The sequence below is a fragment of the Asparagus officinalis genome, chromosome 4, assembly GCF_001876935.1.
Source record: "Asparagus officinalis chromosome 4, Aspof.V1, whole genome shotgun sequence".
In the NCBI taxonomy this organism is placed as follows: Eukaryota; Viridiplantae; Streptophyta; class Magnoliopsida; order Asparagales; family Asparagaceae; genus Asparagus; species Asparagus officinalis.
Window position 1 is genome coordinate 74,206,948 of NC_033797.1, and position 14,720 is coordinate 74,221,667.

The 14,720-nt window shown below is 33.7% G+C and overlaps 1 protein-coding gene and 2 long non-coding RNA genes across 3 annotated transcripts; 2 read left to right on the plus strand and 1 right to left on the minus strand.

Moving 5' to 3' along the window:
• Positions 893-1,943, minus strand: LOC109838935 (beta-galactosidase 2-like; the record flags this gene model as incomplete). Its single annotated transcript, XM_020407370.1, has 2 exons — positions 893-1,136; positions 1,785-1,943. Coding segments are annotated over 2 exons (369 nt in total), but the record flags the coding sequence as incomplete, so codon positions are not given.
• Positions 10,744-14,286, plus strand: LOC109836016. The gene is made up of 3 exons (XR_002245779.1): positions 10,744-10,871; positions 12,309-12,351; positions 13,970-14,286. It is a non-coding gene; the product is annotated as an uncharacterized LOC109836016 (long non-coding RNA).
• Positions 13,160-13,474, plus strand: LOC109836017. Its single transcript, XR_002245780.1, has 2 exons — positions 13,160-13,252; positions 13,332-13,474. It is a non-coding gene; the product is annotated as an uncharacterized LOC109836017 (long non-coding RNA).

The window sequence follows — 14,720 nt, forward strand, 5'->3', positions numbered from 1 at the left end:
AACTTTTATTTTTTGCTAATTGGAATAATTAAAACGTGTTAATCAAACGAGCTAAGCAATTAAAACATGTTTAATATGATAATAATTAATAAACGGCTAGCTAAATTATTGCTTAACGTTTACAACATAATTAACATTTATAACGTATTAAACGGTAATGTTTATTAGCATTAAGAACGTGTTAAATGGCTAGCTAAATAACGGTTTTCTTTTCTCTATATAAACTGCAAGGTGCGAGGGCAAAAGACACAACGAAATACAACAAGTTCTTCTTCTTCTTCTCTGTTCTTCCTCTTACACTTACTTGCTGTTACGATTTGTTGGTTCCCTGAAAGTCACGAAGGATTCGTAAAACCTTCTTGAAGCTCGTGCCGACGAGAAGGAGGTCGCCTGACCGAGGGTCGTCGTATCTCCGAGATCTATTGCCGCGTACCATGTACGAGAGGGGGCAATTAGTTTCTTGGGACAGTGTTTTGCACGCTTCGATCATCAGGCCGTATTTCTAACTCTATTTATTTTTCATTTGATATATTTCTTATATATGTTAATTATTAAATTGCTTAAACTGATTTTCGTTATTGTCTAAACAGCTTATATTCCTAACAAAAATGTGTACTGTAGCAAGCACGAAAGAGGATTTTTTTTAAATAAAAAAGAAATTGAAACATGATATATTCTATGACATAAACAAATGTAACAAACTTAACAGAAGACTCCCAAAGAACTATGAGCTTTTTTTTAGAACTAAATCCAAAGTCAAAACATTTGGAAAGAAGAACGCATGCAATACTTACGCATCATCAATGAATTTTGCTGGGGGGGGGGGTTCTATCTGCAACAATAGAAATACAAGGGGTCTATCCGCAATTGGGCAATAGTAAAGCGGTGCAGATAACCCATACTTAATTTAAGGACATAAATAAAGCTTACCATCTTTGAGAAGCCTCCCCACAATTTGTCTGGCATTTTGTTTCGTTGTAGCGTCCACGATAATCACAGGGGTTGCAAGTACCGAAGGCTTTATAACCAGGCCAATACCGTCCAACATTTTGTCCATTTACCCATATTTGACCTTTTCCCATACTGTTCATATCCAAAGCCAATGGCTCGTTTCCATCTGGCGCGTTGAAGAGAGACTGTTGAAAGAATAGAACATGGTCAGAACTTCATGCTCATCATTAGTTATTCATGTACCGGTCAAAAAATATTGAAAATGCATAATTTTTAGGCTGCAGGGAGCATTTGAACCCAAATTCTACCTGTCAAAGTTCGAAATGCAATCATAGTTGCTTAAACTGAATATTTATGCCATTGATTTATATTTTAAACTAGGATATTTAGAATGTCACAAAATAAAAAAAACCAAATGTTTTGAGAGTTAGGCTTCAAATTTGAACAGATGCAATGATCAGATTCAGGGCTTCGAAACATCCAAATATGGTTTATTCACAAACATGATGTAACATTTAAAACATGTCGAATATGTCAATTATATAATCTAGAATTTAAAGTGTTTCAAGTTGATTTGGCAGAGTCGATAAAGAAATTTGACACTACATCCTGAAGCATTCATGTATAATATAATTAGATAAAGTAAGTTGGTCACATTTGATGAAGATGCAAAAAGGTCGCAGGGCAAGTTTTCAATAAATAAAGCAGAGAGGAATTAACTGGAGTTCGATATTATTTTCTGCTTATATATGCTCTTTTTATCTCAACGTAAATTGAAAATTTTTCACTTAATCATCGATCAATAACAATATCTGAAAGTAAATGGTCCTAACCTTGTACCATGTGATAGGTTGGTCTTGAGATGCTTGACCCCACTCAACGCTCGAACTTCCGGTAAGAGAATGAAGTTTCAATTCTTCCCCTTTCAAACCAATCTGCAAACAAACATAAAAATCACTGAACCTGCAATCTTTATTTTCATTCACAGTACTAATTTGAAGACAGCTAACTTGATAGCTCCATTTTTGCCATGTAAGGTCTCTTCGTCCCTCATTAAGACCATTCAGTGTAACTGGACCAAGCACTCCAGCATTACATGTCTCAAAATGCTCCCCGACATTCTTCAATTAAATCAAAAGTTTAATTTGTTTATGGTTGTTATCAGCTTTTCTACAGGAAAAAGTAGGTAAAGCAAACTTACAGGAAGACCAACGGAAACACTTAACAGAGAAATCTTATTGCTGGCTGAACGTACCTTAACATCTTCAGTATAAGTGAGTTTTGTATTTTCAAGACTACCACATGTTGTCCCTGCAGAACAGGAGGAAGAAAAATCCAGGTCATCCAATAAATGGTTTGTCAGAACTAATATCCAAAAGAAAAACCGTAAGTTTCAGCCTAGCAAATCACATGACAAAATTTTAGGTGATGTTGACAAAAAATGTTTTGTTCAATTAGAAAAAGCCTGGAGCATAAAATGTGACAGTTTGTATTTACCTCACTCTGAAAACTTTGCTTCGGTTAGAATGAATTTCTCGTTACTCAGAATTTCAACTATTTGTTTGTTAATATATGACTTCCACAAGTAATGCTCTGAAACAAACTAATGCATTGAAATTCTGTCATGAGCATTTCTGTCAATCAGAGAGTCAACGTTCACCATAAAGGAAAGACAAAATAAAAGATTTTAGGCTGAAAGAGCTAAGCTAATCAACCTTTACTTCAGATTTCTTCACCTTATTTATCATGAACCGATCATACTTTGTCAATTGGAAGAAGCTCCCATTCTTTGATGAAAGCTCTCTCAAGGCATCATTCCTACAAATGGCCATCATAAAATTCGCCGGATCCACCTTAAACAGCTTCCTCAAATGCCTAAGCACAATCATGGGGAAAAAACTTGTTATTCTGCACAATAAATCAAAGGCAGTATGGACCTGGCTTGGTAGAAACTATAGTTAAATCCTAGGACAAAATGAAATCTGTAATATTTTAAGGCATAAACATTTGCAAGAATACTTCAGTAATAAGTATATTGGTAAATTATTCTATTTGATCACATACCATGGTTTGTATATTTTGCAGAATTGAGTAATTAGATCATGCTACTTGATTCTTAATTACAGATTCATAATTTTGTTCTGAGAAAATAATCATCACTTTGGTGTATATCAGTCACATATAACCATCTTTGTATATTTTTGATGTAACTGTTCTAAGCTTCCTATTGATTAGTCACGCACATCTAGAAACATTTTGAGATTCATGAGTAATGTTCTAATATATGCATTGCTAACGACATGCACTTGCAACATTTGGAGTTAAGTACTATCCTTCAAGAAAATTTATATCAATTTTAATATAATCAATTTGAATACATACCTTAAGAGCATGTGAACATTAATACCCCATAAGAAAAACATGTTAAAATGTTTTTAATGATAATCCAGAAATAAGGAAGTGTAGCTCAATGGAGACATTGTGAGGCAATCTGGGCAATCAAAAAATGTTCATTAATTTTACCTTCGAAATACCTCAGCGTACAGTAGTACAACATTTTCAAATAAACCGACAGCCCACATGCAAAATTTATGGAAAAAATATCCTTAAACATTTACAAAACAAAATGCTAATGAGAGCATATCTCCAACTCCTTTTGTTTGGTTTGCACTTGATCTTGTGGGACTACGCCTTTATATTCAACTCATCAAAAGGAAAGCTAGTAAAAAAAGTAAGATAAATTACAAGGGCAGTTTGCAGGTTTATCACCTTAATGGAATGAAACACGCTATCTGCATCTGATAATATCACATCAAAACCTTGATTCTGCATCAGGAAAGTGAATAAATGTTGAGCTTTAGATAAGGAATGGAACAAGTTACAGATGAAAGAAGATTGTATGTAATTTTTGCAATACTCAAGAAGAGAATGAAGTCATATGTTATTCAACTCTACCTTGATATGAACCAAGCTTTTGACGATGTAATAGAAATGTAATAATGATTCTGTCGTTTTTACACCATCTTGAAGTTTCGAACAGTTCTCTACATGGGTGCTTTAAGGTCAGCATCAAATATTTTAAATGTTCCCCCTTTCATAAGCTTATAAACTTACCTGAATGTTTTTGACATCAATCTGACATTTCAGAATGATATTTACTCAAAGTGCCTAAAACAACTCCTTTGATGCAAATGACAATGACCCGAGTATCTCCGCAATAATTGGGCAAGTTTTTGGGCTAAAATCAGCAACTTTTTCAAGGCCAAGCATCAGCAAAAGAGGACTCATAGAACAAAAAATTTATCATGCACTCATTCCAATATAAACATCATGCATGCATGCAACCACATAGTGTGCTTTTGTTTCGTGACAACTTCAAAGACTTTCAACGGTTCAATCTAAAGGAAGAACACTAACTTTAGAAAGACTTTCAATTTTGTGGTTAATTCAACTTCTAAGCTTTTAATGTATAGTTATCATGGAAATTCCTGTAAATGTATAAAAAGCTTTTAATGTCCCGGTTCTCTGAAAGGATCTTAACAAAACACCCATGATACGATGAAAATTTTCAGATAAGCAAAATTCAAAGTAATCCTTGAATGCAAAGTTCAAAGCCTAACAAGAAAAACAGCCAACAGTAGTTAGTACAACTGAAATGCAACATCTCCACAAAGGGCAAGCTAATTAGTACAGTTCAATTAAAACATATAAACTTACCTATTTTTCAATGAAATAAATAATTTATAAGAAATGTGATGCAATGGTCTTGTAATGCTGTACAGGTTATCGATCATTTTGTGAAACAGAACAAACTTACCTCACTTCTAGTAGAGTTGTCCATCATAACAGATGGTCTTATAGTAGGTGTTTAAATAAGAAGAAGTCGTAATATCATCCAATAATCTTCATTGATTATCCTTTTAAGAATAATGATAACCTGTCAATGTCATAAAACAGAAAAAATAAATTTAATAAATAATTTTTGTTGCTGCTTTACAAAGGAATTAATTTCACGGTCCTTTTGGACCTAAAGCATGTACATTAAAGCATTAGTTATTATACACCAAAAAGAACAAAGATAATAGCAATAAGAGACAACCTTTTTTAAGGAAAACTTGCATGTAGTTTAATAAACTACATAATTACACATTTAATAAAATAGTTAAGTGCAAAACAAAGTGGTCATAAAGAGCACACCTAATCAAAGTATTAGAAACTCAATACTCAGTCACCAATCAAAAATATCATCAAAATCATGGTTTTGTATGTTGTCAGTAATCGTATGGAGAACCACATCAATAACCTCACACTTGTATGTTTAAAACCAAGTACCTGTCCTAATGCATCCCGCCTCTTCAATGAATAATTAACCGTCGTATTATTAAAATAAAAAAAATATCAAATGCAATAAGAAAACTATTGTGTGTCCCCATTCAATCAAAACATGCTTATATATATATCACAAACACACACATCAGCTCCAATAACTTAACATAAGCCTACAGATGTTAACTATAAGTAATACAGATAGGTATGCTTATAATACAAACATTCCAAAGTAAATGAAAACGTCATTGAAATCACTATAAATAATTAGCTCACAACATAGAGATTCAAAGCATAGAGCTAAGGAAGAACATAAACCTTGGCGGTCTACTGACTGCAGACTGTCTGGCCGACGAAGTAATCAGCTGCAGCTGCAAATCCAAATGCTTTTCAAGCGTCGGGCACCTTGACAGAAACTTAATTTCAATAAGAAAATTAAGGAAAATGGTTAAACACAGGCCATTGCGTGAGAGGGGTAAATGAAACAGGATCAACAAATCTTGTATATATATTATATACTAATAAATAAGTACCAAGTACTATCAAAAATAAGAATCAAGCTATTATATTGCTTTATTTGTTAGATCAACATCAAATCCCATTCAAAATAGTGTCGTTTATAGTGATCACATGTAAAGATGGGCAAGGTAGTAACTAAAATAGAAGATGATTCCAAGGCTGATGACTTAACATAGAAGCAGCTCACAAAATGAACCAGCAAATAGACAAATAGGTATCTAGACTAAACATTGTGAATAAATAGACTAAACATGAAGTCTTTGAATGGTAAACTGGGAAATTGTAAGGTTGCAGGTTCAATAACTTGTGAGACAATACATTAAAGCATTAGTAAAGTGTGCAACCAAGATGAACATCAGCACCACTGGCATCTTACTCCAATATCACAACCTCGATCTGATTTCTTGTTCTGCCATCTGCGAAGAACCATCGTAACCCACTGAACTGGTAACTTCCTCATTGCTTCTAGCTGCCTCCAGCGCTCTTTTTCAGCAGTACCCTGTGGGCAACTATTAGAAACTTCTCTGACTGTTTTTAGGTGATGGATTTTCTAGCCAAAATGCAATAAAGGCATTAACATAATCCAAAACTGTTTAGAATAATCCCAAACTTGTTATACAAACTCTTTAATATGCTCATTCCAAATTTGTAGGGCTATACACATGGCTGTATATTCAACTCCATTCCAACATTTGTAGGAATATTGCAGTGTCCAGAAAGTCCATTAAAGTTGACAAATCCCCAAATAAGGTCTCTATTTCCAAATCGCGCAGAACAGGAGCTCAAATTGAGAAAATAAATCTGCCCTTCAAGGAAAGATGAACATGGGAATACTGTCCTGCCTGGCAAAGAACACATGTGACACCTTGTACTAATCCTTCACCATTCAAGATATGTTCACATTCAGTCTTCTTCTAGCAGTAATGTGTATAAGAACTTGCACTTTGAGTGGAAGTTACCAAATAGAAAACGGAGAAGAGTAAAAAGTCTAAATGAGGAAACCGAGTTACTGCATAACCATCATCATATCACACCTTTGTCCGGCGCTAAAATCACTTATTATATGCAACAATTTACAACATCATTAACCAGAAATTTATAATATCTCTTCTAAAATATAATCTCTAAATCCACATATCCTGATCATTTCCCATAGTTTGTATTAGAACTTAGAAGCAAATTTGTTGGCAGCTGATTGAAAAAGCTGTGAAAATATAGCATATTGTTGACTTTCTGAACACCTTTGTCTAACTAAAGACTTGGCCCGCATTGCTTGACATGATTACTAAATAGAAAGGGCTTTTTATGCCTCAGAATCCCTTTTTAAAAAGATGGATTCAAAGAAACAATTGAGTAATCCTGGAAAAATTTCCCATTGAAGTACTGATGTCTGAAAAGTTAACACCACAATAAATCTTGTTTGGTAAAAAAAATTTCCTTTGCCATGCTTATAATAATGCAAGATCCATGTCTCTTAAACTAATCACCCTCAGTCCGTCTTTTAGGCATACACATATTCTCCTAATTAATTAAGCGTGTATAGTAAGCTCTGTCTTTTAGACATACACACATTCTCCTAATTAATTATGCGTGCATAGTAAGCTATTTCCCTACTCGCATTTCAAAAGAAACCTCTTATCTTATCAATTATATTCAGATTTGAACTGGTATTGTATGAAAAGGGAGCATCTACAATGGCATGGCAGAAAGTAAAGTTAATCAGAACATGTCTGTCTATTCTAGACAATGAAGATTCTATACAAAGAGAGCATATAGAGTGGTCTGTTACAATATTTGAAGTTCCGTAGTACTTGTAACTAAAATGCAGTTGTTCTCAGGAATTATTATGTTGGAAACTGCTGGAATTAAAACCCTAATTTATGCTATTTCGTGACTTCCAATTAACTTATTTGATTCAATCTATTATTCTTTGTTTGCATGTATAAAAAGTTCAACTCAAGCTAGATTAGTTAATAGAAATTGTTCCCTCTCTGAGAAACTCCTAGAATTGGATGGAATTGACAGTCTCTTGAGTGAATTCAATGTCATAGAAAATCTCGAGCTTCACTTACAGCTAACAAGTAAAGATAAAAAATTTATTAAATGTCATCTCTCTTTGCTTTGCCTGTGCACTCTTTGATATTAGATTGATCAAAACAGAATTGATATACCTAATTTAGGAAAGAAATCACAACCAAAATCAAAACCTGAAAAATAAAAGAAATCAACTCAACTCAACTTACTTTCTAATGTCGATACAGCTGTTGTTCGAATTTTTAAATTCTTGTCGCTTGAAACTGTAGGAAATCGAGAATTAGGGAAAAATTTTAAATTCTTGTCGCTTGAAACTGTAGGAAATCGAGAATTAGGGCAAAATTAGAAGGAAATGAGAGGACTGAAGAACTAAAATGAGAGGACTGAAGAACTAAAAGAGGATTGAAGACGAAGAAGAAATACCTTCCTGAATGCCCAAATTCTGAAAACTGTGGAGATGAATGTGGAGGCGTCGCATTGATGATTAGGGCAATAATACTCATCTTTGCAAATTTCGACTGGAAGATCGTGGGACGGCGAGAAGGCTAACCGATGAACTCTTCGGCTTCGGCGGAGAGGAAGGTGTAACGGATGTGGGAAATTTCGACTGGAAGATCGTGGGACGGCGAGAAGGCTAACCGATGGACTCTTCGGCTTCGGCGGAGAGGAAGGTGTAACGGACATGGGAAATTTCCGATGCTGATGAGGAAATTTTTGTAACGCTTATAAGGGAGAAATTGGGTATATTTAAAATGGTTGAAGGTTAATTTGGGAAGGAGAAAGTTTTTCAAGAACTTGCTCTTTTAAAGGGTAGATAGATTAATAGAATACAAAACACTATAAAAACATATAACATGTAAAGATTTATATAATTAAATACTTTTCTATGATATAAATATTCCCTATGATCCAAAATAATAAATAAATCATTTACACAAATCACCCAAAATATTATCTCAAATTCTTCCATCTTTATTCACATTTTTCTTATAATTAGATTGAAAATGTGTTCTTAAATTTACTCTACGAATAAATATTTGGATTCTTAACATATTTTATGGATATTTTAAAACTAGCTATACTTTTCCAATTAAGTATTTTCAGAGGGCATTTCGTAGTTTTAGACTTTTCAGGGGTTGCTTATCCTTTTTAGATCTTTAAGGGTGTTGTTTATAGTTTTCATATTTTTCAGGGATCTATTTGTAGTTTTGGAATTTGATAAGGAGTTGTGTATAGTTTTTTGGAATTTAAAGGAGTTTGTTTATATTTTTTAGATTTTCCATGAATTGTTTGTAATTTCATATTTTAAGAGGGCTATTTGTAGTTTTCGTATTTTTCAAGTATTTTTCTCAATTTTATAGGTTCATCGGAAAATAGGACTGATTCCAAAAGTACACATTAGTTTGAGGGATAATATTTATCAGTGTAAAATAATGAGGTAATACAGTTATGTGTGTTAGCTGCAAAATATCAAAATATTTTGAAGGTTTTCTGCCAGGGGTTTCAAAAATCTAAGTGGCTTACTGCTAAACGACCAAACTTATTAGAGATTTAATGAAATTTAACATTTAGAAAATTAAGAAGGGCCAAATGAAGTTCTTTGACATGTAAGGCTAATAATAAATCACTAATATATCGCTCCTTACATGTAAAGAAATGATTATTATTGCGCATTTAGTAAGAGTTTCAAAAATTTTGAGGGTTTAGTATTTAAATACTCAAAGTTATAGTTATGTTAAATAAAAAGTATGTTATTAATACAGTCACAACCGAGAAAGACGCAATTAATAGTCATCAAACAGAGAAAGTGTTTGTTAGTGTAGTCAGTAGTATTGTTCAACAGAAGTATTGATACACATCACTTTAGTTGTTAGTGCAGTCAATATTGTCCATTGGTCCGGTCATTAGAAGTGTATTTACTATCATTGTATTTACTATCATTGCAATTTTCGTCGATATAATCATATCTAGGGCTGAGCATGGTTCGGTCCAAACCGAAAAAACCGACCGAATCGATCCAAACCGACCCGAAAAAATCGATTTTATGAATAGGACGGTTCGGGTCGGTTTGAAAACTTTTTAACCCGAACCGATCCGAACCGACCGAATATAGTGCATTACTACCCATTCTAATCTCAAACCCTACCCGACCCGTCTCCAAAGAGTCAAAAACTCAAACTCTAAACTCATTTTCTGAATTATTATGTGTTGAAAACAATATCATTATATTAATGTTTAATGCTTCATAATCTCCTACTTTGTTGATACTTTTTTTTTCTTTAACACAGTTTGTTGTTTGATAAGAAGTTTGATGAAGTTAGAACCAAACAAACTGAACCAAACCGCACCGAACTGACTTGCAACAGTTCGGTTCGGTTTTGAATTATAGACGGTTCGGTTCGGTTGTTCAAAATTTGGTAAAAACCGAACCGAACCGACCGTTGCACACCCCTAATCATATCGATTGTGCTACATCAAAATTCATCATAGATCAAATATTTCAACTTTAGTATGGTTTCTGAGGGAGCCCATCTACTTCTTCCGGAAATAGATTATTTGACCTAGCCCAAACTAAGCCCAATCAATCATTTCCTAATCACCTAACCATCCAATGATCATTAGTAGAAGACTAATATCTAGGATATGATTAATTGGCACCCTTAATTCGGGGGTTAGTCTTCCTGATATGATTAATTGGCTTATCTAAGAGCTTGTGGCTTATTGAGTTGATCAATAAGCTAGTAGAGCTGTTTGGTGACAAAAAATAAGAGGAGATTATTTTGGAGATTGTGGCTTTTGCAAGTAGCTTTTGAAAAGCTATCTCAAGTAGCGTTTGAGATTGGGAAGAAGCTGTCAATTATAATTCTCCGTTTTTGCCCCTTTAAATAGGCCAACCGAACCCAAAAAAAAAACCTCTTTCTTTTCCAGCGTGAAAACCCTTCTGCCGTTGATTCTTCTTCTCTATTTCGCTCTTTGATCCGCCTAGGAGAAGAAGGGTTTGGATTCTTGCTCCCTGCTCAAATTCAACTAATTTACTGATTGTGAGTTTCCTTCTCGATCTATTTTTCAATTTTGTTTTGTTCATTAGGTTAGGGTTCTGTTCCTTTGATGTTTGATTGTTGTGGCGATGATGGCATGCGATTTGGATTTGGTTGGTACTTTAATTTTCTTCAAGTTAGGGTTCTACAAGTCTGTTTATGGCTTCTGAGTGTTTTTAAATCTTCTTTTGAAGTTTGGTGTATTTCATCTGTGTACATATTTATTTATTGTTGTTGGATCAAATTTTTTGATCCAAGACATGTACATTTTTTGCAATGAAGTATGATTCCTATGAATTTGCTCCTTCTTTGTTGCATACCCATATTAACTTGTTTTATGCCGAACCTCTGGGAGTGATTTTGTATGTTTATAGATATGACAAATTTCTAATGCAAAAAGATTGGTAAAATCCTTTTCAAGTACACTTGTAGCAATCTGACTGCTTTATGGTAGAATGATTCTTTGAGTTGGACCATGTGATAGTACTGCGGTATGAATGTTCAGTTTGTAGGAATTTCTAGATTACAGGTTTACTTCATAGTTAGACCTGAAAATGCTTAAAATCTGGTGTTAGACCTATTTATGGTTGGAATTTGTCATAAGACTTGGATTATATATTAGGATACGAAAAGTAGATTAGAGGATAAATTGTCCAAACAGGTACACGCATAAGGCATCAACCAGTATATTGTAGTGTGGTCGTAATTTATGCGTTTTCATCATTGTCTACTACTTCAGGATGACGATAGGACATTATGATGGATGCTCTCTGTGCAAGTTTACCATCAAACTTTTTCAAATCCTGAAACTTCATTTCAAATTAAGTATGATGTGAGCCTATATTCTATCAAAGTACCATTATATCAGACATCTAGCATGCCTCGTATGCTCAATTATATAAGCAATGAATAATCTTATATCATCTAATTTCTTAGAAGTGCAACTAGCACATTGAAAATCATGCAATCAATTTATTTGTCTTACATACACCATCGAATTCACATAATTAGTTTCAGCTTTAGTGAATTAGATGATATAACATTATCTAGAAAAAGGAGATCATTCTAGCCTCTACTTTTCGCAATTCTAGAACCAGTACTTAATTCTAGTGGAAATCCTGAACAAATTAGACAGGTATGCATCGTATATTCGTATAACTAGAAGAACAGAATCATCCATTACTATTTGCAAATGAAGTACATTATTCAAGTAGGTTTTGCACGAGTGTTCTCTTGCATGGCAATATGAACATCATCCTAATTTTAAGTCATTTCCTTGATTGATTTTAACCAGCAGATACAGATAATTAGACAGTAAAGTAATAATATTTGTATTATGCTAATATGCTAGCTTTGATTGTCTTATGTCATTGTTCGCTAATACAGAATTCATCTCCACTCATGTGTTTTATATTCATGTGTGTTTTTTCTATATTATAGATGGAATCAAGTAATGATAATGTGGACAATCAGAAAAACAAAGGTACTGATGATGCGGAGGGAAAGACATTTAACTGGACAAATGATTTCATGATTGTATTATTGGAGCTATGTTTGGCATTCGTTGCTAAGAATGGCCGCAATCAACTCTTCAAATGGAGAGACATTGCCAAAGACTTTGAGATGAAGGACAAGTAAACGTTTGAACTATTATTTATTTGTTTAATTAGGTGTGGTAATTTTAGATATTTCAGCCGTTGTTTGTGTTTTATTAAGTGTTGAAGTTGTGTTTAATTTGGTTGCATGAATTCTTAATCTTATGGTTGTATGGACTGTTAAACTTTGTGGTTGTGTTTAATTTGCATTTTACCTTGTTTAGACTTATCTTCATTTTTTTAAACTAATCATTGTTTAGGTGTATTATGGATATGAAGAAAAGGAGGAAGAAAAAGCAGAGAATATTTTGGCTTATAACTGCATGTACAACAAGTGCTATAGCTACATATTACTACAAATACATTTACAAAGAACCATGCATGACTTCACATCAAAGAGGGGAAGATTGGATGAGAGAAATTCTAAATGGACATCCTATTCGATGTGTGAATGCCTTTAGAATGGAATCAAGAGTATTTTTGCTACTATGTGAAGAGTTACAATCCAAATATGGATTAACACCTAGTAGGAACATGACAGTGGTTGAAAAAGTGGGTATATTTGTTTATACTATTGCATTGGGTCTCTCTAATAGAGATGTTTGTGAGCGATTTCAACGTTCTGGTGAGACTATTAGTAGAACCATTACCCAAGTTTTAGAAGCGATTTGTGGTAGAAATAAAGGTTATATGGGTCTTGCACGGGATGTTATACAACCAAAGGATCGAAACTTTCAATTCATACCACCTCAAATCGCCAATGATACAAGATACATGCCTTATTTTAAGGTAAACATTATTGTAATTGATACTTAATTTGTAAATTTTGATACGTACCATTATTATAATGATGAAGTTTAAATTATAGGATTGTATTGGATGCATTGATGGTACTCATGTGGCAGCATGTATTCCCGAGGCTGATCAATTGCGTTATAGAGGGAGAAAAGACATCCCCACTTTCAATGTCATGGCTGTGTGTGACTTTGATATGTGTTTTACATTTTTGTCTGTTGGGTGGGAAGGATCAGCACATGATACACGTGTTTTTCTTCATGCGATTAACACACCAACAATGAATTTTCCTTATCCTCGACAAGGTTTGTTTTTGTTTTTTGATTAAATTTATTTACTTCGATATATTATAGTCATAATATTTTCTTTATTTAATCTCACTTTTCTTAAATTTTAATATAGGTCGATATTATTTGGTTGATAAAGGATATCCGGATAGACTGGGATATTTAGTACCGTATCCCAAAATAAGGTACCATCAATCGCAGTTTCAAAGAGAGGCGCCAACCAATGCTAAAGAAACTTTTAATCGTGCGCATTCATCTCTTCGTAGTTGTATTGAGAGGTCATTTGGAGTCTTGAAGAAAAGATGGAAGATTCTTCACCAAATGCCACAGTATAGTGTGAAGACCCAAATTGATATTGTTATGGCCGCATTTGCATTGCATAATTATATTCGCATTAACTCAGTCGATGATCCGTTGTTTACAGTGTTAGAACAACAACCAAATTATGTACCCGAAGATGAAACTCAAGATGAACTCGAGGATCCTGATGAGAATAGTAATTCTTCAAGAGGGACAACTTCTGAAATGAGGGAAGTTCGTGATAACATTGCTCGCTTATTATGGGAGTCAATGTGATAATTGCCTACAGTATTAGATGTCGTATTTACTGTTTTCTTTCAATTGACCTCTCAATATTTGTGTATTTTTCATAATGTTTTCCCTTATTATGTGATGATGGTTATTGTTTTTATCACGTGCATTGCATGTGCAATCTAACTAGTAAATAAATAAATAAATGAGTGTTGAGTAATTCTAATTTTATATCAATAATATTGCATGTCCTTTTTAGTCATTTATAAATTTAAGCTAGTTATACAGCTACTTTTGCCAAACAGCTCTACTTTAATCAGCTAGCTACACAGCTATAAGCTTTCAGCTATAATTTCACAGCTTTCAGCTAGCTTAACAGCTTTCAGCTATAATCTCGTAGCTTTCAGCTAGTTTTGCCAAACAGAGCCTAAAGGGGGAGCGTGTGGGCTCCATCTCCTTATTTTCTGCTGTTCATTAATACAAATTGCAGAACATTAATATATAAAAAAAAAGGCTTCGTTGCATATTAGACTCTAAATTCATTAGTCCTTCACATCTGTAGTTTATTGCAATTTCGTGCCTTCGTTAGCTTTTATGTTGTTTTCTAACCACGATTGGATTAACCCTTACCCAACTATTTGTAA